This window comes from Rattus norvegicus, chromosome 10 (genome assembly GCF_036323735.1).
Source record: "Rattus norvegicus strain BN/NHsdMcwi chromosome 10, GRCr8, whole genome shotgun sequence".
Classification (NCBI taxonomy): domain Eukaryota; kingdom Metazoa; phylum Chordata; class Mammalia; order Rodentia; family Muridae; genus Rattus; species Rattus norvegicus.
The window spans coordinates 70402427-70426003 of NC_086028.1; the positions used below are offsets into that span (position 1 = coordinate 70402427).

Below are 23577 nucleotides of genomic sequence, written 5' to 3' on the forward strand. Positions count from 1 at the left end.
ATAAACTTTTTTGCTCTGTAATATGCCTCTTATAAAACATTCTTAGAGCATGAGAAATGTTTCTCATTTTGTCAAAATAAAACTTCAGAAGAGACTACTTCAATAAATTAGAGTGAGGCTGAAAAGACCAATTATCAGTGAACTATAGCTTAGTTATAATGACAATTTACAATGGCTTACCTCAAAACCAACAAAGTATGTAAATCTATTTTATCTATTTTCAAAAGCTTATAACCTAAAAAGGAAGGAATGAAGGAAGGAAAGGAAGGAAGGAAGGAAGGAAGGTTGGCTCTCTGTCTTAATTTGCTCCTAAGAGTTTGTCTTTATCCCCATCCAATCTTGTGCATGACCACAGATCTAAGCTCACAAGTGATTTACTGATTCTGTATGAAAGCAGAGGGCACATATTAGCACAGTGGCACCAAACTTTGAGCAATGTGATTTTCCATTTATTTTTAAGGAAATGCATGGTATTCTTGCTGCATTCTTAAATTACCTCTAGGCAAATGCTGAGGAAACATTCTCAGGCTCATCATACCCATATTCACCCAGATGTTAGACTGCTGTGTCCGTGTGGCAGGCTGCTGTCGAAGGAAGAGAAGATAGCGAGGAAATAACTCCAGTTCTGGGATGTCCGTTTTGCTATTCTTGATTACCTATTTGTATGAAAGAAAAAAAGTAGTGATGACTCTAAAAGAAATAAAACCCTTTAATCAAGCTTAAGCTTCTATTAAAAAGTTTTATAGATTTATGTGTATGACTGTTTTGCTTGCCTGTATGTATGTATACTACATGTGAGTCTGGAGCATGCATAGGCCAGAAGAAGGCATCAGATCCTCTGGAAGCAGAGATACAGATGGCTGTTAGCTGCCATGTAGTTAAGGAAACACACCTGGTCTTCTGAAAGAACAGTAAATGCTCTTAAACTCTGAACCATTTCTCTAGCCCCTTTGGTAGTTTTTAAAAACTATTTTTATTTTATGAGTATTTTTAAAAAGAAATTTATATATATATATATTCTTTAAGATAAAGTTTCCTAAGTAGGTATGGTAGCTCATACCTTTAACCCCAGTACTCGAGGCAGAGGCAGGTGTATCCACATGAGTTAAGAGGTCAGCCTAGTTTACTGAGGGAATTCCAGGCAAGCCAGAGCTACGTAAAAAGACTCTATCTTACCCCAACCAAAAGGTCTTTTAAATTATTATTCTGTGCGTATGGTGTTTACTTGTTCACCACATTAATACAATGCCCTTGAGGCCCAGAGGAGGGGATCTCCTGGAGCTGGAGCTATAGACTGGTTGAGTCACGTGGATGTTTGGGATCAAATTCATGTCCTCTAGAAGAACAAGAAACTGGTATTCTTGACCAGTAAGCCACCACTCCTGTCCCCATGTATGCATGGGTTTTTTTTTGCCTGCATAAATGTATCCTATGTGTGCCTGGTGCCCACAGAGGCCAGAAGAGGTTGTCAGATCCCTTGAACCTGAAGTGTCAGATAGTCATAAGCTACCATGTAGGTGCTAGGAAGCAAACCCAAGTTCTTTTGTTAAGAGCCATTGCTCGAAACACTGAGATGTGTTTCTAGCTTTTAACCTATGATTCTCTTAAAGACAGTGTTGCTCTATATAGTAGCCTGCCCTGAATCTTTGACCCATAAGTATTGGTATTATAGTCAGGTGTCACCATGCTAAGCTCTGATACTAATTTTAAAATATTTAAAGAGTTTACTCCTTATATTTTAGTAGCTTACTAATACATTTAAGTTATATAGATTTGAATATGCTCAGGTTTTTGCTCCTGAATTAATCTTTCAAGATTAGAATTTGTAGACATTTCCATCCCATCTTTCATTTGTAAGCAAAATTAAGAGTTAAAAAGGGGGCAGCAGCTCTCTGCTCCCAGACCCGGTGAGAGAGAGACCCAACCACCTGGTCAGGTGGGCACTCCTGAGGCTGCAGAGCGGAAGAGACCACCAACACTGCTCACCCCTGCCCACATCCCTGGCCCAAGAGGAAACTGTATAAGGCCTCTGGGCTCCCGTGGGGGAGGGCCCAGGAGTGGCAGGACACCTGCCTGAGACACCTCCGGAACCTGAAAGAAACAGACCGGATAAACAGTTCTCTGCACCCAAATCCTGTGGGAGGGAGAGCTAAACCTTCAGAGAGGCAGACAAGCCTGGGAAACCAGAAGACACTGCTCCCTGCACACACATCTCGGACGCCAGAGGAAAAAGCCAAAGACCATCTGGAACCCTGGTGCACTGAAGCTCCCGGAAGGGGCGGCACAGGTCTTCCTGGTTGCTGCCGCTGCAGAGAGCCCCTGGGCAGCACCCCACGAGCGAACCTGAGCCTCGGGACCACAGGTAAGACCAAATTTTCTGCTGCAAGAAAGCTGCCTGGTGAACTCAAGACACAGGCCCACAGGAACAGCTGAAGACCTGTAGAGAGGAAAAACTACACGCCCGAAAGCAGAACACACTGTCCCCATAACTGACTGAAAGAGAGGAAAACAGGTCTACAGCACTCCTGACACACAGGCTTATAGGACAGTCTAGCCACTGTCAGAAATAGCAGAACAAAGTAACACCAGAGATAATCTGATGGCGAGAGGCAAGCGCAGGAACGCAAGCAACAGAAACCAAGACTACATGCCATCATCGGAGCCCAATTCTCCCACCAAAACAAACATGGAATATCCAAACACACCAGAAAAGCAAGATCTAGTTTCAAAATCATATTTGATCATGATGCTGGAGGACTTCAAGAAAGACATGAACACACTTAGGGAAACACAGGAAAACATTAATAAACAAGTAGAAGCCTACAGAGAGGAATCGCAAAAATCCCTGAAAGAATTCCAGGAAAACACAATCAAACAGTTGAAGGAATTAAAAATGGAAATAGAAGCAATCAAGAAAGAACACATGGAAACAACCCTGGATATAGAAAACCAAAAGAAGAGACAAGGAGCTGTAGATACAAGCTTCACCAACAGAATACAAGAGATGGAAGAGAGAATCTCAGGAGCAGAAGATTCCATAGAAATCATTGACTCAACTGTCAAAGATAATGTAAAGCGGAAAAAGCTACTGGTCCAAAACATACAGGAAATCCAGGATTCAATGAGAAGATCAAACCTAAGGATAATAGGTATAGAAGAGAGTGAAGACTCCCAGCTCAAAGGACCAGTAAATATCTTCAACAAAATCATAGAAGAAAATTTCCCTAACCTAAAAAAAGAGATACCCATAGACATACAAGAAGCCTACAGAACTCCAAATAGATTGGACCAGAAAAGAAACACCTCCCGTCACATAATTGTCAAAACACCAAACGCACAAAATAAAGAAAGAATATTAAAAGCAGTAAGGGAAAAAGGTCAAGTAACATATAAAGGGAGACCTATCAGAATCACACCAGACTTCTCGCCAGAAACTATGAAGGCCAGAAGATCCTGGACTGATGTCATACAGACCCTAAGAGAACACAAATGCCAGCCCAGGTTACTGTATCCAGCAAAACTCTCAATTAACATTGATGGAGAAACCAAGATATTCCATGACAAAACCAAATTTACACAATATCTTTCTACAAATCCAGCACTACAAAAGATAATAAATGGTAAAGCCCAACATAAGGAGGCAAGCTATACCCTAGAAGAAGCAAGAAACTAATCGTCTTGGCAACAAAACAAAGAGAATGAAAGCACACAAACATAACCTCACATCCAAATATGAATATAAAGGGAAACAATAATCACTATTCCTTAATATCTCTCAATATCAATGGCCTCAACTCCCCAATAAAAAGACATAGATTAACAAACTGGATACGCAACGAGGACCCTGCATTCTGCTGCCTACAGGAAACACACCTCAGACACAAAGACAGACACTACCTCAGAGTGAAAGGCTGGAAAACAACTTTCCAAGCAAATGGTCAGAAGAAGCAAGCTGGAGTAGCCATTCTAATATCAAATAAAATCAATTTCCAACTAAAAGTCATCAAAAAAGATAAGGAAGGACACTTCATATTCATCAAAGGAAAAATCCACCAAGATGAACTCTCAATCCTAAATATCTATGCCCCAAATACAAGGGCACCTACATATGTAAAAGAAACCTTACTAAAGCTCAAAACACACATTGCACCTCACACAATAATAGTGGGAGATTTCAACACCCCACTCTCATCAATGGACAGATCATGGAAACAGAAATTAAACAGTGATGTCGACAGACTAAGAGAAGTCATGAGCCAAATGGACTTAACGGATATTTATAGAACATTCTATCCTAAAGCAAAAGGATATACCTTCTTCTCAGCTCCTCATGGTACTTTCTCCAAAATTGACCATATAATTGGTCAAAAAACGGGCCTCAACAGGTACAGAAAGATAGAAATAATCCCATGCGTGCTATCGGACCACCACGGCCTAAAACTGGTCTTCAATAACAATAAGGGAAGAATGCCCACATATACGTGGAAATTGAACAATGCTCTACTCAATGATAGCCTGGTCAAGGAAGAAATAAAGAAAGAAATTAAAAACTTTTTAGAATTTAATGAAAATGAAGATACAACATACTCAAACTTATGGGACACAATGAAAGCTGTGCTAAGAGGAAAACTCATAGCGCTGAGTGCCTGCAGAAAGAAACAGGAAAGAGCATATGTCAGCAGCTTGACAGCACACCTAAAAGCTCTAGAACAAAAAGAAGCAAATACACCCAGGAGGAGTAGAAGGCAGGAAATAATCAAACTCAGAGCTGAAATCAACCAAGTAGAAACAAAAAGGACCATAGAAAGAATCAACAAAACCAAAAGTTGGTTCTTTGAGAAAATCAACAAGATAGATAAACCCTTAGCCAGACTAACGAGAGGACACAGAGAGTGCGTCCAAATTAACAAAATCAGAAATGAAAAGGGAGACATAACTACAGATTCAGAGGAAATTCAAAAAATCATCAGATCTTACTATAAAAACCTATATTCAACAAAATTTGAAAATCTTCAGGAAATGGACAATTTCCTAGACAGATACCAGGTATCGAAGTTAAATCAGGAACAGATAAATCAGTTAAACAACCCCATAACTCCTAAGGAAATAGAAGCAGTCATTAAAGGTCTCCCAACCAAAAAGAGCCCAGGTCCAGACGGGTTTAGTGCAGAATTCTATCAAACCTTCATAGAAGACCTCATACCAATATTATCCAAACTATTCCACAAAACTGAAACAGATGGAGTCCTACCGAATTCCTTCTACGAAGCCACAATTACTCTTATACCTAAACCACACAAAGACACAACAAAGAAAGAGAACTTCAGACCAATTTCCCTTATGAATATCGACGTAAAAATACTCAATAAAATTCTGGCAAACCGAATTCAAGAGCACATCAAAACAATCATCCACCATGATCAAGTAGGCTTCATCCCAGGCATGCCGGGATGGTTTAATATACGGAAAACCATCAACGTGATCCATTATATAAACAAACTGAAAGAACAGAACCACATGATCATTTCATTAGATGCTGAGAAAGCATTTGACAAAATTCAACACCCCTTCATGATAAAAGTCCTGGAAAGAATAGGAATTCAAGGCCCATACCTGAACATGGTAAAAGCCATATACAGCAAACCAGTTGCTAACATTAAACTAAATGGAGAGAAACTTGAAGCAATCCCACTAAAATCAGGGACTAGACAAGGCTGCCCACTCTCTCCCTACTTATTCAATATAGTTCTTGAAGTTCTAGCCAGAGCAATCAGACTACAAAAGGAGATCAAAGGGATACAGATCGGAAAAGAAGAGGTCAAAATATCACTATTTGCAGATGACATGATAGTATATTTAAGTGATCCCAAAAGTTCCACCAGAGAACTACTAAAGCTGATAAACAACTTCAGCAAAGTGGCTGGGTATAAAATTAACTCAAATAAATCAGTTGCCTTCCTCTATACAAAAGAGAAACAAGCCGAGAAAGAAATTAGGGAAACGACACCCTTCATAATAGACCCAAATAATATAAAGTACCTCGGTGTGACTTTAACCAAGCAAGTAAAAGATCTGTACAATAAGAACTTCAAGACACTGAGGAAAGAAATTGAAGAAGACCTCAGAAGATGGAAAGATCTCCCATGCTCATGGATTGGCAGGATTAATATAGTAAAAATGGCCATTTTACCAAAAGCAATCTACAGATTCAATGCAATCCCCATCAAAATACCAATCCAATTCTTCAAAGAGTTAGACAGAACAATTTGCAAATTCATCTGGAATAACAAAAAACCCAGGATAGCTAAAGCTATCCTCAACAATAAAAGGACTTCAGGGGGAATCACTATCCCTGAACTCAAGCAGTATTACAGAGCAATAGTGATAAAAACTGCATGGTATTGGTACAGAGACAGACAGATAGACCAATGGAATAGAATTGAAGACCCAGAAATGAACCCACACACCTATGGTCACTTGATTTTTGACAAAGGAGCCAAAACCATCCAATGGAAAAAAGATAGCATTTTCAGCAAATGGTGCTGGTTCAACTGGAGGGCAACATGTAGAAGAATGCAGATCGATCCATGCTTATCACCCTGTACAAAGCTTAAGTCCAAGTGGATCAAGGATCTCCACATCAAACCAGACACACTCAAACTAATAGAAGAAAAACTAGGGAAGCATCTGGAACACATGGGCACTGGAAAAAATTTCCTGAACAAAACACCAATGGCTTATGCTCTAAGATCAAGAATCGACAAATGGGATCTCATAAAACTGCAAAGCTTCTGTAAGGCAAAGGACACTGTGGTTAGGACAAAACGGCAACCAACAGATTGGGAAAAGATCTTTACCAATCCTACAACAGATAGAGGCCTTATATCCAAAATATACAAAGAACTCAAGAAGTTAGACCGCAGGGAGACAAATAACCCTATTAAAAAATGGGGTTCAGAGCTAAACAAAGAATTCACAACTGAGGAATGCCGAATGGCTGAGAAACACCTAAAGAAATGTTCAACATCTTTAGTCATAAGGGAAATGCAAATCAAAACAACCCTGAGATTTCACCTCACACCAGTGCGATTGGCTAAGATCAAAAACTCAGGTGACAGCAGATGCTGGCGAGGATGTGGAGAAAGAGGAACACTCCTCCATTGTTGGTGGGATTGCAGACTGGTAAAACCATTCTGGAAATCAGTCTGGAGGTTCCTCAGAAAATTGGACATTGAACTGCCTGAGGATCCAGCTATACCTCTCTTGGGCATATACCCAAAAGATGCCTCAACATATAAAAGAGACACATGCTCCACTATGTTCATTGCAGCCTTATTTATAATAGCCAGAAAATGGAAAGAACCCAGATGCCCTTCAACAGAGGAATGGATACAGAAAATGTGGTACATCTACACAATGGAATATTACTCAGCTATCAAAAACAACGAGTTTATGAAATTCGTAGGCAAATGGTTGGAACTGGAAAATATCATCCTGAGTGAGCTAACCCAATCACAGAAAGACATACATGGTATGCACTCATTGATAAGTGGCTATTAGCCCAAATGCTTGAATTACCCTAGATCCCTAGAACAAACGAAACTCAAGATGGATGATCAAAATGTGAATGCTTCACTCCTTCTTTAAATGAGGAAAAAGAATACCCTTGGCAGGGAAGGGAGAGGCAAAGATTAAAACAGAGACTGAAGGAACACCCATTCAGAGCCTGCCCCACATTTGGCCCATACATATACAGCCACCCAATTAGACAAGATGGATGAAGCAAAGAAGTGCAGACCGACAGGAGCCGGATGTAGATCGCTCCTGAGAGACACAGCCAGAATACAGCAAATACAGAGGCGAATTCCAGCAGCAAACCACTGAACTGAGAATAGGTCCCCTATTGAAGGAATCAGAGAAAGAACTGGAAGAGCTTGAAGGGGCTCGAGACCCCAAAAGTACAACAATGCCAAGCAACCAGAGCTTCCAGGGACTAAGCCACTACCTAAAGACTATACATGGACTGACCCTGGACTCTGACCCCATAGGTAGCAATGAATATCCTAGTAAGAGCACCAGTGGAAGGGGAAGCCCTGGGTCCTGCTAAGACTGAACCCCCAGTGAACTAGTCTATGGGGGGAGGGTGGCAATGGGGGGAGGGTTGGGAGGGGAACACCCATAAGGAAGGGGAGGGGGGAGGGGGATGTTTGCCCGGAAACCGGGAAAGGGAATAACACTCGAAATGTATATAAGAAATACTCAAGTTAATAATAAAAAAAAAAAAAAAAAAGAGTTAAAAAGGGGGGCAGGTCTGGAGAGATGGCTCAGTGGTTAAAGGCACTAGCGGCTCTTCCAGAGGTCCTGGGTTAATTTCCAGCACACATACAGCAGTTTACAACTGTTTTTAACTCCAGTTATAGGGAGTCTGCTCCTTCACACAAAACACTGATACACATAACGTAAGAATTATTAGAACCCCTCCATCCCAAAACAACAAAAACACCCACCTCCAAATCTCAGATATAAGCAACACACCCAACCCTCAAAGATTCTTTTTTTTTTTTTTTTTTTTTTTGGTTCTTTTTTTCGGAGCTGGGGACCGAACCCAGGGCCTTGCACTTCCTAGGTAAGCGCTCTACCACTGAGCTAAATCCCCAGCCCCAAAGATTCTTTTCAAAACAGACAGATCATTACAAAAAAAATTCACAACTGATCATGACACCTCAACAATACGGGTGCCTAAACAAGGCCTGACTAAGGACAACAATGCCAAGACATGCTAACATGGAAGGGAAAAACTAAAGCATCCCCACCCCACCCCTAGACAAAAGAACTATAGGCAACAAAATCATGCTAAAAGAGAGAAAAAAAGTTTTCCAACATGGAGGAGTTTGCTAATTGGTTATTTAACACTAAGTAGTCAGCTCTGAAATCATGCAATGCAATATTAAATGTACTTAGCAGGACACATTCACACTCGCGTAATTGAGTGTGCATATGCATTAAGATGAACATGACTGTAAATAACAATGGTGAGGAAGAGGCCCAGAGATTGGGATGGAATGCGTGTCGGTGGAAGAAAAGGGGGTGGAGGAAAATAGCTATATTTTAATACCCTTCTAAAACCTTAAATATTACCTAAATACTAACTGAATAAATAAAATGTAAAGGAACCTACAGGTTTTGTTCAAATAATTTGAACATGCTTCAAGTACTCTGTTACCATAAAGTAAGAACTAACTGTAACTAGGAAAATTAACAGAGAAAAGAAATATCAACCTCTGGTCCTCATACAGCACACACACCCATGCACATTCTCCTATGACTATTTCTTATATAAGGCACTATTAGCTATACTTACTGGTCTAGGGAGGGCCAGGTTTGATCCATACCAATGATAAAGTGCTCTCCACACAGGTTCTGGGACCATTTCATAATCTCTTCCATGGATTAGCTGTGGAGTTCGTTTTAATCGTCCTCCTTCTAGTGTTAATGATGTAGCCTTAGAAAGAATTAAATTAAACTGAGTTTTAATTTCATAGTTTCTTGTACATCAAAAAACAAAAAACAAAAAACAAAAAACTAGACATAGAACAAATTCATCTTCCTAGTTTAATGTTGCTGGAAAAATACTTTTTTTCTTCAGTTTTTAGTGGATCCTGTACTGTAAACAAGGTAACTGCTGCTGAGCTACATCCCAGGCCCAACCCTGAGAAAATGGGATTTTCTCAGGTTTTATTTTCCAATAGACTATGTAAGAAAGGGAACGCTGGGGGTTGGGGATTTGGCTCAGTGGTAGAGCGCTTACCTAGGAAGCGCAAGGTCCTCGGTTCGGTCCCCAGCCCCGGGGAAAAAAAAAAAAAAAAAAAGAAAAAAAGAAAGAAAGGGAACGCTGGGCTAGGTATGATGGCACATGCATTTAGTGCCAGCACTTAGGAGGCAAAGGCAGGTGAATCTCTCTGAGTTCCAGGTAAGCCTGGTCTACACAGCAAGTTCCAGGACAACTAGGGCTCTATAGCATATTCTTTCTCATAGAGGTGTACTATGAGAAGACATCACACCTACAAGAGGTAAAACTAGATAAACTACAATGCCTTCCTTTATGCTAAAACTTCTGAAATTTAATGACTACTTGGAAGAGAAAATAAGGTTTGGTATCAAACACCTACCTTTACTGGTTCCTGAGTTACTAGTGGTTGGTTATCGATAGCTCCTGGCTTCTGAGGATTAAGGTGCAAAAGGATATTCCCATTGGCTCCTAGCAAACACTGGTTGTTATTGTCAGAAGTGTTATGTTGCCTTGCAAAGCACATATCTGCCCCTGGTGTGGCAGAATACAGAAATCCTATCAAGAAACAAAACAAAACAATGATGGAGTTTCTTAAACAAAACAACAATGATGGAGTTTCTTATTTTTTGTTTTTATATATACATAGGTTTGAAAATACAAACTCAGATGTCAATGCACTGTGCTAATGTTATTATCCTGGAATGTCACTAAAGTTTTACATTTTAAATTTTACATTTTAAATACACATTCAATAGAAAGGACAGATGTATTCTTTACTAGACAAAAGACAGTAACAGGATTAGAGTTTTCAAAAATGTTACCAAGTGCAAATACTTGCCCACCTTCCTAGAATATGTAATTCATAATGAGAATTATAGATCTGACAGGAAGGAAGGAGGGAGGGAGGGAGGGAGGGAGGGAGGGAGGGAGGAAGGAAGAAAAGGAAGGAAAGAAGGCAGACAGGCCCTAAAAGTCTTCTACTGCAATCATTACTCCAAATACTCTTGGCAGAAAACAGCATTAGGAGACCTCTAAACCCCTCTTCTTCTCTTCCCTTTATCTGAGACAAGGTCTCACTGTGTATCTCTAGCTAGCCTGACACTCACATTATATAGACCAGGCTGGCCTTGAACTCAGAGATCTACCTGCCTACTATTCCTGTTAAAGGGGTTCATGTGCCACCACACACACTGTCTATTTTCTTATTGTTCTTTTGGGTTTTTTTTTTCTTTTTGGTTTTTTTTTTTCTTTTCTTTTTTTCGGAGCTGGGGACTGAACCCAGGGCCTTGCGCTTTCTAGGCAAGCGCTCTACCACTGAGCTAAATCCCCAACCCCTGTTTTTGTTTTTCAAGACAGGTTTTCTCTATGTAGTCCTGGCTGTCCTGGAACTTGCTCTGTACACTAGGCTGGCCTTGAACTAATAGAAATTTGCCTGCCTCTGCCTCACAAGTGCTGGGATTAAAGATGTTATAATAGGAAAACACAGAGAAAAATGACTAATGATGGCAGAGTCTGAACCTGATATTTTAAAATATTTCAATTCAACTACATGTTAATCTTTGGTAAACATTCTAGTTATCAATTACTTTGTAAACTTTTACTTGTGGGTAGCAATGCTATATAATAAGATACATATCAGACAGAAACCTAGACAGGGTTAAGAAATAATCTTGTTTCTTTTAGAAGTTGAGCTAAGGTTTCTAGTAAGATTCATAGTAGAGCATGAAGTTATTAGCACATCTGATACCCCAGACTCAATTCTTAGCATCAAAAGTGGAAGGAAAAGAGTCAGGAAATGAAGAGAAAATATGAGGATGAAATGTGGTGTTAAAGCAGAGCACAATACTTCTGGAAGTGCTAAATGATTTCTGTAGTGTCAGACAAGGAAGAGAAACAGTAGACAGAAGACTCTATTCAGAATGAAGGAGAATGCTAGCTTGGCCAGTTTGCTAACTACTCCCACAGAAAAGGGGAGAAAAAAATGTCAGAAGAGAAAATAAAGGCAGGATATGGTTTGAGAGTTTTGTTAATTTATAGGCAATTAAGAGGAATCATTCTCAATTGGATGTATCTCGGTAGTACCAAATTATCTTTCTGGTAAGTACAGAACCATTAAGTTTCAGATAAGTACAGATGACAGTATGGTATTTTAACAAAACAATCTTCACAATTCTGGACTGAGGTGTTGAGCCAGTCTGCTGTGAAGATCTGAATCTAATGAAGGCATGTTTACGGTTAAAGAGTTCTGGAGATTGGTAATTTTATTTCTTTAAAATATGTTTTCACTATACTGAATTTATTGGCAAAGTAGATTAAATAGCAATAGGCCTTGGCTAATGAAAGGTGAAGTCTTTTCATATTGAGAGATTATGAGTTTACTTAAAAAGCTGTAATACTTTCAAAACATATTTCTTTGAATTGAAGCGTGATCTCAATACTCTTAACCACAAAAATAGATCAGCTAAGTAAGAATAATCATGAGTATTGTATTGTAGTACATGCCTGTAATCCCAGTACTCAGGAAGTAAAGGTAGGAGTTTCAGAAGTTCAAGATCCTCCTCAGGACCTCAGGACCTCCTACAGAGCAAGTTCAAGGCTAGTCTGGGTTATATGAAAATCTGCGTCAAAAACATTACTGAGACCCATGGGAGCCAAGCTATACTTACCACTGCCAGTAGACTCTGAGGCTTCAGATGCAGAAGAAATGTTGTCTGAGTATTTTTCTTCTGTGGTATTCATATAACTAAGGTTGTTACTGATTCTATCTTCTCCATGTTCTATAGGATGTGCTGTTGTTCCAAATGAAAATTTTCCTCCATTTAGAACAGATGATGGCTCAATTACAACAGGGTTGGCATCCTAAAACCACAGAGAACCAAATTTAACAATCTGACAAGTATGTAGCTATTAAAGAATTAATTTTTTAAAAAATGCATTCTATTATATTTTATGTGTATGGCTGTTTTGCTTCTATGTGTCTGTGTAACCCTTGTGTGTGTAGGTTAGAGAAGGATATTGAATCCTTTGGAACTGGAATTACAAATGGTTGTAAATTGTCTTGTGGGACGTAGGAATTGAACCTAGGTCTTTTTTTTTTTTTTTAAGATTTATTCATTTATTATATATAAGTACACTGTAGCTGTCTTCAGATACACCAGAAGAGGGCATTGGATCTCTTTACAGAGGGTTGTGAGCCACCATGTGGTTGCTGGGAATTGAACTCAGGACCTCTGGAAGAGTAGTCGGGTGCTCTTAACCGCTGAGCCATCTCTCCAGCCCTGAACCTAGGTCTTATGGTAGAGGAGTTAGAGTATTTTTAACTACCGAACCATCTTCCCAGCCTCTCAAAGGATTAATCTTAATACAACAAATATCATAAATATCTATTTATTTGATCACTGTGAGTTACTAAAGCCATTTGCTATATAATTAAATTTTACTTCCTTAAGGGAGGGATGAGTATGTGTATATACATACAGATACACAATGCCCCCAATCTATTCATATAACATAGTCACATATACTCATCAGTACACTATACCACATAAACAAACTCTAAAAGGCTAGAGATGTCAGTCCTGAATATTACATACAGCAAAACAGTTACAATCAAAGGAGAAGAAAAACAGTTCATCATAAAAACAAATTTAAGGCATTTATGTCCAAAAAGTTAGTTCTACATAGGACACCAGAAGGACTATTTCAGTCTGAAGAGGTTAATCATTCTAAGTGGGCAAAAGAAATAATCTCAGAACATTTAACCAAAAGAGGTCTTAAAAACAAAACAAAACCACCACAGTAACAGAGCAGGAATTAACATTGTTCAACAAAATCTGAGTATTAATAGCCTCAATTCCCTAACAAAAAGACAGATTGGCTAAGAAACCACAATTCATCTTTCTTATGTCTCCAAGAAGCATACTCTATCATAAGGACAGATACTACCTTAGAGGAAAAAGAATGGAAAAAGGTATTCCAAGCAAACAAAACTAAGAAACAAGTAGGCACAGCTGTTTTAGTATCTGATAAAACAGACTTCTATTTTACCAAAACTAATCAGAAGAGATAGGAAAAAAAACCACTATATACTCATTAAAAGAAAAATTCACTAAGAGGATAATACAATTCATTTATATACAAATACAAGGCACCTAATTTCATAAGAGACACTATTAGATATTAGATCTAAAATAACACATTGAGCCTAATACAATGACAATGGTTGATTCAATGTCCCACTCTCTCCAATAGACAGGTCATCCAGAGAAAAACCAAACACAAACTCAGAGGTTGGACAATATCACAAATCAAATGAACCTATCACATATCTACAGAGCACCCCACTCAAGCATACTATAAGCACTTAAGCACTATACTTTCTTTACAGCAGCCGAGGAACTGTCTCCAAAACCAATCACATAGTGGAGCATGGAGCAAGCCTCAACAAAGGAAGAAAGAACACTGCAACAGCACCTGCATCTTATTTGACTGCCTCGGATTAAAGCGGAATACCAACAGCAATACAAACAGAAAAAAGATACACAAATGCATGAAGTCTAAACACAGACCCACAAACAGGAGTTATAAGAGTGTGACTTGAATAAGAAATCAATCAACACTTACTAATTTCCAACAATTAACTTATTTTCTTTCTTTTATTTTTACTTACTTACTTATTTATTTTTTGAGACAGGGTTTCTCTGTGTAGTCCTGGCTGCCCTAGAATTTGCTCTGTACACCAGGCTGGCCTTGAACTCACAGACATCTACCTGCTTCTGCCTCCTGAGTAGTGGGATTAAGGGTGTGGGATACCATCACCTTTTATTTTGTTTTTTGAGACAAGGTCTATGTTGTTCTGGCTGCCCTAAAACTCCCTATATAGATCAGGCTAGCCTAAAACTCACAGAGATTCACCTGACTCTGCCTCCCAAATGCTAGATTTAAAGGTGTGGGGCATCATGGCCCAACCTCTACCTCAATTTTTTAAATGGAAAAAGTGAAAAACATAAATGATGTGTTGACAATATAAACTTTAAAAACCCGTTCCGATACTGGATCTCAGGTCTACACTGAGGAAGATACACCCAAGTTTCTTTTTCTCTCAGTACCAAATTCCTTACAGGTACAATGAATATATCCTCTTCCTCACAGAGATGTGAGAATTAAATGACCTAAACAACATGTAACATAAATAGGCACTATCTTTTTCATGTAGTTGGTGACAAGAGAAAAATCTGTGAAAAAATGCATACAATGAGCCTGCCCTATAGCAATTTTCATAAATATTCATTTCCTTTTCCTTGAAATCTTGGTCTGAGTTGGCATAGTAGTTCTACAGTGTTATAGTTCAAAAATCTTAAAGTGTATATATACAGGAATTTAACTTACGTATTTGACATATTCTTTCCACTGTTGCCACCACTGCATGGAGATGATAAACCAATTGTGTCCTGGCTGCAGACCATACCTGCTTTCTCGTTCTAACCATCCTCTGCACATACAAAAGAAATCCAACACATGAGAAGAAAATTTTGAAACTGAACGCAAGACTGCAATTTATCACTAGAAACCTTTTCTCTTTCCTTAGACATTTCAAAATAGAAAAACAAAACAAGAAAATGAAGTCAGTAGAGACTGCCACCACTTCAATTAGTGGAGTGGAACACTATTCCACCAGTAAGTCAATCTAAATAGTTATAGGCCACTATGAAATAGCATTCACATACAATTTGGGGCTGGAAAGATAGCTCAGTGGATAAAGTACTTAATAAACAAGTACCAGGACCTGACTTTGGATCTCCAGCATTATAGAAAAGTCAGGTTTCAGAATAGTGCATGCCTAAAATCCAAGCACAAAGGTTTTAACAGGTAGATTCCTGGAGCTTGCCGGCCAACAGTGTAGCCAATGGATGATTGAAATGGTTTGAATGAGAATGGCTCCCACAGTCTTGTATGTTTAAATGCCTGGTCCCCGGTTAATGGAATTGTTTGGAAAAGATTAGGAGGTATGGCCTTGTTGGAGGTGTGTCATTGGGGGTGGGCACTGAGACTTGGAAAGCCTATACCAGGATCAGTCTTTCTCCCCTTTTCTACTTGCTGCCTGTGGATCAGGATGTAAGCTCTTAGCTATGCTCAAGTACCATGCCTGCTATGAAGTTCCTTGACAAGATGGTGATGGACTAATCCTCTGAAAAGGCAAGCAAGCACCATGTTAAATGTTTCTGTAAGTTGCCTTGGTCATGGTGTTTTGTCACAGCAATAGAACACTAAAACAGTGACCTACATGATGGGAGGAAAAAAAGACTCCTGTAAGTTGTTCTCTGACAGTTAAACATACCCCATCACATTCCCTTCCTTACAAAGAAAAATAAGATGTAGTATAAATTTTGTTTGAAAAATTCCATAATAACCCTTGTTGGCTGGCTGCGTGCTTGTGAGTGGGCTTCACGCTTGACTAGAGCTGGCTCTGCAAGCACAGGTTGGGCTGAGTTGCCCTGAGGGCATGAGAGAGGGAGAGCTCACCCTGGTGGTGTGGATAAGGGAGACCCAAAGGGCTGATCAGCTCAGCTGTCACCCAGGCATTCAGGGCTTTGAATTGGCCCACCCCAAAATCTACATCATCTGTGAACTGTTGGGGTGCATGAAATGACAGGTCCTGTTGATCCAAAGCTACAGGATCTCCATGACAGAGGGCAAGAACAGGATAACCAAGAGGTGTCCCAATGAAGAACCCAGGGAGCATACTGATGGAGTCACGAAGCCAGAGATCTCAAACTAGACCAGTGACTCACTGCAAGATGTGTAGACAGAGGGGTAGACTGTAGGACACATGGACACACTACAGCTTCCCTGATGAGATGGTTTCTATACTTTATTCTGCTTTGTTTAATTTTTGTTTGTTCATTTGTGTGTTTCTTATTTTGGAGGAGAGGTTGCAAGAGTGAAGGGAGGATATGAAGAACAGGGAGAAGAGTGGAACTGGGGTGCATGATGTCAAATAATCAAGAAAAAGGTTTTTTTTTTTTTTAAGGAAAAAAGAAAAATACCATAATAACAAACCCTAACTCATTATATGCTAGCAAAAATAAATTTAAAAATAACAAAAATTTAAAACCATCCTAGTAGGTGAACTGCATTTGAACATTTTTTTTTTTTAAATTTTATTTATTATATATAAGAACACTGTAGCTGTCTTCAGACACAGCAGAAGAGGACATCGGATCTCATTACAGATGGTTGTGAGCCACCATGTGGTTGCTGGGATTTGAACTCAGGACCTCTGGGAGAGCAGTCAGTGCTCTTAACCCCTGAGCCATCTCTCCAGCCCGCATTTGAACATTTTTGATGGAAAAAAAAATTCACTGATGCAATGAAAACATTATGTAACCACGGTAGTTCTCTATTTTTTTTAGTTATATCTCACACAGACATGTATTATATGAATAACATTCAAAACAAAAATAAGAGAAGTCACTTTCCCCATACAGTATTCCCTTAGATATTTTTGATTGTCTCCTGTGGTGGCAACTGCTAAGGGTGTTTCCTGTTGTCTATATTTTAACCACTTATCTTTTTGTTGTTGAGTTATAGCAGTTCTTTATACATTCTAGTTATTAAAGAATTATGGACGGTACAGTTTGTTAATATTAACTTTCATTTTTTAGGTTGTCTTTTAGATACAGAAGTTTTAGATTGTAAGTCTAAGTTACTTTGTAAGCAAATGCTTTTGGAAAAATATCTAAAAATCAACTGGAAACCTAAATCATTTCTTTTTCCTTCCTACCGACCTTCATCTCCTCCCCTATTCCTGTCCAAATCACTTTAAAGAATTTTGCTAAATATAAAATTCTTAGTTGTTTTTTTCTATCCTTCTTAGTTCCATGCTTTTTGATGAAAACGTTGGCTATTCTTACTGAAGTTCTTCCACTAGGACAAACTGCTTTTTTCTTTCTGCTCTGAAAATTCTTTTGGTAATTTTATTGGGTTTTGAGTGTTTTGTTTTGTTTTTAAACCTCTGAGAGACATCCCCAGTACAATTTCAATGCTAAACATAATGTGACTTTTAAGCTACTCTAATTTCTTAGCTAGGGAGTTATTTATTTGTTCGTTTGTTTTTCCCAACAGGATTTCTCTATGTAGGCCTGGCTGTACTCGAACTCGCTCTTTAGACTGGCTAGCTGACCTCAAACTCAGAGATCTGTCTGTGCCTCTACCTTCCCAGTGCTGGGATTAAAGGCCTGCACCATACTGCCAACCCACTGGGAATATAATTAAAAAGGTTTTTTTCTACTTCTAATGTTTGTTTTTCAGGCAGGACTTCTCTGTGTAGCCCTGGCTCTCTTGGAACTCACAAGGGTAGACTAGGTTGGCTTCCAATGCAGAAATTTACTAATCTCTGCTATACCAGTGCTGAGATTCAAGATGTAAAGTGCATACTACCATACTCGTTTTTTTTTTTTTTTTGAGAGAGAGAGAGTCTCTTTACATAGTTGTAAGTGTCCTGGAGCTCATTATGTAGACCAGGTTGGTCTTGAATTCACAGAGATCCACTTACCTTGGCCTCCCAAGTGCTGAGAAAAAAGGCATGAGCCACCATACTGGTCTCTAAATGTAATTTTAGAAACAGCTTTACTATAATATTAAAGCAAGATAAACTGTTCCTTAGTAACTAATGTGTTCAAATGTTAAAAATTTTAGCTGTGCAATAAAAAACCTAGAAACTATAAACTTACCTAATAATTTGTCCTTCTTCTTCTGGAGTAGCTGGTCTTAACCCCAGAACTATGTGGCATACCTAGAGAAAAACAAAAGGATAATCACACTTTACTGGGGGTGCTAATGTTTAAACCATATGATATTTGATGTTATTTACCTGAAATCTACTTTTTAGATGGGAATCTCATAACTGATGAACTAATTAATACCTGCAGAAAATTTATCTTAGTCGATTAGTTTTTAACTTTTTTAAAAATGGAGGCTGGGGTTGGGGATTTAGCTCAGTGGTAGAGCGCTTGCCTAGCAAGTGCAAGGCCCTGGGTTCGGTCCCCAGCTCCGAAAAAAAGAAAAAAAAAGGAAAAAATGGAGGCTAACTTCCAAATCTCCAATAGCAGAGTAGTATATGTTTTAGATCTATAACAATTAGACATTAGCTGTCAAGAAGAGACCATTTATTCACACAACTGTTTTACATGGAAGTTATCCCTCATTAAAAATGGAAAACCATAAGAAATACAAACATACCTAACCATTATGATCTTTACAGCATTTTAAAAGAGAAACTTTTAAAAATGAAAATAATCATTATTAAATTCAAGATAATGGAACTTAGTGTTTTATAAGACATGGTCTGTAATCTGGATGTGCTAACACAGGCACATGACGGAAGACACAGAATCACTAGTATACCATTACCCTTTCCAAATCTGTCATTTGCCTTAAACATACCTGGAAGAGGAGATTCAAAAACTCATTGGCAAGAACATTTTTCACACTCCATATCTGATAGTCTTCGAGAGTAAGATGGCCCATCTAAAATAGGGACATTCAAATTAACTGCCTGTCATTAATGTCAATTATTATATAGCACAGGAATAAAATATTTTAAAAAGCAAACCATAATGTACAGAAGATACGATGGGCTCACATAAGAAGTATCAAAATTAGTATGAGTTTACAAGTGATAAAATATTAAACAAATCTGTAATTCCTATAGGTTGGAGAAGCAGCAGGAGGATCAGAAATTCAAGGTCACTTCTGGTTACCCAGAGCAAAGATCAACCTGAGCTACTGGCTCAGTGGTTAAGAGCACTGACTGCTCTTCCAGAGGTCCTGAGTTCAAATCCCAGCAACCACATGGTGGCTCACAACCATCTGTAATGAGATCTGATGCCCTCTTCTGCTGTGTACTAAAATATTATAAATAGATAAATCTTTAAAAAAAATAACAAAAATTAACAATAGATGTTTTAGAAACTGTGAGATATCGTTGGCACAGTGTGTAGTATAGCACCAGTCGAGTCAGTAAAATATCCAAGTCATACTCTAAACTGTCATGGTTACATGGCAATTTGAGTCCCTAAACAATCCCAATGGTCACTGGAGCCAGAAATAGAAACTCCATTTAACATAAAAATATAATACTAAAGCCAGGGAGTCGTGGCTCATGCCTTTAATGCCAGCACTGAGGAGGCAGAGGCAGGCAGATCTCTAAGTTCAAGGCCAGTTTGGTCATCCAGGGATACACACAGAAACCCTCTCTCAAAAAAAAAAAAGCAAAACAAACAAGAAAACTGACTTAATTTTTTTCTAAACTTCAATTATACAACACCATTATGGCCTATTCTTTACTTGCCTGCTACTAAGTACATGTCAGTATTTGAATGAAAAGATTTAAATTACTTCAAATGTACGTCACATATTTTTTTCACATAATTTTCAATTTTTCAGAGACAGATAAAACTTTCAGACTACAGAAGTAAGTCTGTTATGATACTGCTACCAATAAGTCTTACCAAACTAAATAATTCAAAGGAGTGATTGTTTATAAATAAACTTCCTTGCCTCACAGTCCTACAGCCTCATCTAAAAGATTCTTCACCCCAGAAATTCTAACCTCAGCTTCTGCCACTGTTAGCTTTCCTTCCGTTTTTAAATCTGATATAATAGAGTTAAGTAATAGATACTGTTTGGTTTCCTTTATTCAATAATAAAGCTAATCTTAGCATAATTTATTAAATGGAAGAAATAAAGACTATAAACTAAAGCTGTCAAGGGAGGAGTCTACTTAATTCATATATTAGACTTCATAGAGTTGCTGCTTAAGATGGAATAGATCTCTATTTTTAGAGATTATGTGGATGTATTTTACCATAGGATCAGGTAAGGGGTGATAATGCAAAAGAGTCATTTGACTATTGTTTAAACTATACATCTTGATTTAGCACACATAGTATTTTTAGAAAAATTAAATTACTTATAGCCAGTCTCACCTTTGTGGTATCATGTGCATTCAATATTCTTTCTACAATGTCTGATAGATCCATATGTAATTCCTTTAAAAAGAAATTCAAAAGAGTAATGTATATTTTTTAGTCCCCCGTACTTAAAAAACAACAATTCATTTTTTCCTTTTTTTTTTACAAACATTCATTCTATCTATCTATCGAAAAATCAGAACTTAGCAGGACATGGGGCATAGCACATGTCAGTTTTAGCAACATTAAAACCCTGTCTCAAGGGGTTGGGGATTTAGCTCAGTGGTAGAGCGCTTGCCTAGGAAGCGCAAGGCCCTGGGTTCGGTCCCCAGCTCCGGGGGAAAAAAAAAACAAAAACCCTGTCTCAAAAACCAACCAACAAACAAAAAGAATCAGAACTTACAGGAATATCATCAGTGCGGTTATCTTTCCAGACCTCTAAAAGAGCAACCACCATGTCTTTCAGTTCAACCCTGGAGAGAACTCCATCACGGTCAATATCAAACACCTTGAAACAAACTAATGACAAGAAACTCTTATGAAGGGAAATCACTTTTAGATCCTGAAATACGATGCATTTCATTAGAAGCTACTCTGTACAATTACTTAGTTTTCTAAGCCAGTATGTACTGTAGCAGTTCTCATCAGGAGAAGGCCATACTATATATAGCATTATATCATTACCATTATTGTAACATCTGGAACTGTGAACAGACTTCATGACCACCCTACCCAGGTTAAAAAGACCTATCTATCAGCCAAATCCAGAGCCACCTTTCTTATACGCTAGAAAGAAAGGGCTAAGTCATTCTATAAGAAACATTACATTTTCAAGAGGCAACATAAATCTTTGAATTTCTCTCTGGTGTTGCTGAATCAAACTCGAGACTTGGACATCTGTGCATATTCTTTTCTTTACACTCAGCTACACACCCTTCTCTTAAGTTAGTCTTTACACTCAGTCAGTTGTATTTCCTCCCTTAAGTTAGTTTCTCACTCAAGACTGATCATTGAGTCTTTTTCTTCTATGCTTGAAATTCCCATCTATGTTGAGAATTAGACTCCCAACTTCTACTTTATCTGTCTAGAGAATTTAATATTTTATAAAGTGTAATCTCAATTCCTTAGTAAAGTTTATGTACAAACTTTATATGGAAAGAATTAGACAATTACCACATAACTAATTAACTCTAAATAAATCAATATGGTTTGTCAACTTCTAGTTGACCAGCAAAAACAAAACACCAAAGAAGACTTAAAATTTAAAAACTATTTTAAATTACATTTATTTAGTGTATATATTTGAGTGTACATAGAAGTCTGAGGACACCTTGTGTGAGTCAGTCCTCTCTTTCTACCATGTGGGAAGTTCCCTCTGATCCAATGCAAGTTGTCTGACTTGGTGGTGAGCTCACTTACCCATCAAGTCACTTCACTGACCCAAAACTTTAAATTTTGAGAGGCAATAATTAACATCAAGTGAGCAACAGAGGTTTTAATTTCTTAAAGACATTAAATTTCAATGAAAAAAATTTTGCTGGGTATGTTAATATATGCCTTTAATGCTAGTATTGGGAAATTGGATTTTTATGAGTTCAAGGTCAGTCTGAGCTACATAGTTAAGACTTCATCTCAACAAAACAAATGAATAAATTAACAAATAAGTAAATACAGATATTTTAATAAGAAACCATCTTCCATAAAACCAGTTTGGAACAATGAATTAAAAAAAAAAAACAACAACCCCCCCCCCCCCCCCAGATCTGTACACCTTTAATTCCAGCACTTGGGAGGCAGAAAGTGGTAGATCTCCGAGTTCGAGGCCAGCCTGGTCTACAGAGCAAATTCCAAGACAGCCAAGACTGTTATTTAGATCAACTCTGTCTCAAACAAAGCAAAACAAAAACAGTAACAACAAAATCCCTTCATAAACTCAGTATAGTGGTACATGACTTAATCTTAGAATTAGGGAGGCAGAGGTAGGCAAATCTTAGGGCTAGTCTGGTCTACAGAAAAGAGTTCCAAAACAACCAGGACTACAAAGAAAAATCCTGTCTCAACACCCCCTCACCCCCTCAGCAAAAAAGAGGCCTCTTTAACCCCTTCTAATATGTAATTATTATAGTAAATCAATTCAGGTTACATTACTATAACAGATCTAAAAAATATCAAACACAATACCAAAACAAATATTTGTGAAGCTCCATTTTAAGAAATCAAAAAGAACCTTTGAAAATATATTTATGCTAAATCCCAAGTAAATTGTCACAATTCCTCAAAATGGTTAAGATTTATTTAATATAATATATATTTATGCTTATAAATTATGCTTTCAGACTGTTAGGTAAAGGATGCCAATTTTTTTTGATTTTGAGAAAATTATGTCCAATTACAAATTTATCTTGTGAATAGAATATTAATGTACATAAATGAAATACAATGAGCTATGTTTCAAATTATGCAAGAAACAAAATACTCTATAGACTAACAACATATTTCCTAATATTTAAAATTTTCAGTTAGCATGGTGGCTTGCACCTCAATTTTAATATTCTAGCAGAGAGAGGAAGGTCAAGAGTGCCAGGGCAGCCCAAGGTAAGACCCTGTCTCAAAAAAATTGTTTTCCAATTTATTGTAATTTATTATGAATTACAGATTTTGCAGGAAAATCGATTTTATTAATAACATAAAAGAATCCAAACTATGTTGATGCTTCCTTAGACTTAACTCACTAATCACCAATTATGAGATCACTATTTGGCAACTTAAGAGTTAAGGAACTCATTCCTTAACTCAAAAATGATGTTAAATGGA

General features: G+C 38.0%; 1 protein-coding gene across 6 annotated transcripts in view; it reads right to left on the bottom strand.

Annotated features, from left to right (window-relative positions):
- Positions 1 to 23577, bottom strand: part of Usp32 (ubiquitin specific peptidase 32) — a 184699-nt gene that overhangs the window by 49117 nt on the left and 112005 nt on the right. For 4 of the 6 annotated variants that reach the window (XM_039086041.2, XM_063269091.1, XM_039086042.2 and 1 more), the window contains 9 exons: positions 21167 to 21282; positions 20779 to 20841; positions 19235 to 19318; positions 18523 to 18584; positions 15179 to 15281; positions 12457 to 12649; positions 10170 to 10345; positions 9362 to 9502; positions 497 to 656 (listed from right to left, as the gene is read on the bottom strand). In XM_039086041.2, coding sequence (XP_038941969.1) covers positions 497 to 656; positions 9362 to 9502; positions 10170 to 10345; positions 12457 to 12649; positions 15179 to 15281; positions 18523 to 18584; positions 19235 to 19318; positions 20779 to 20841; positions 21167 to 21282 — 1098 coding nt within the window. The remainder of the gene's footprint in view (positions 1 to 496; positions 657 to 9361; positions 9503 to 10169; positions 10346 to 12456; positions 12650 to 15178; positions 15282 to 18522; positions 18585 to 19234; positions 19319 to 20778; positions 20842 to 21166; positions 21283 to 23577) is intronic. The other 2 variants (NM_001401667.1, XM_017597308.3) reach the window with 1 other exon arrangement.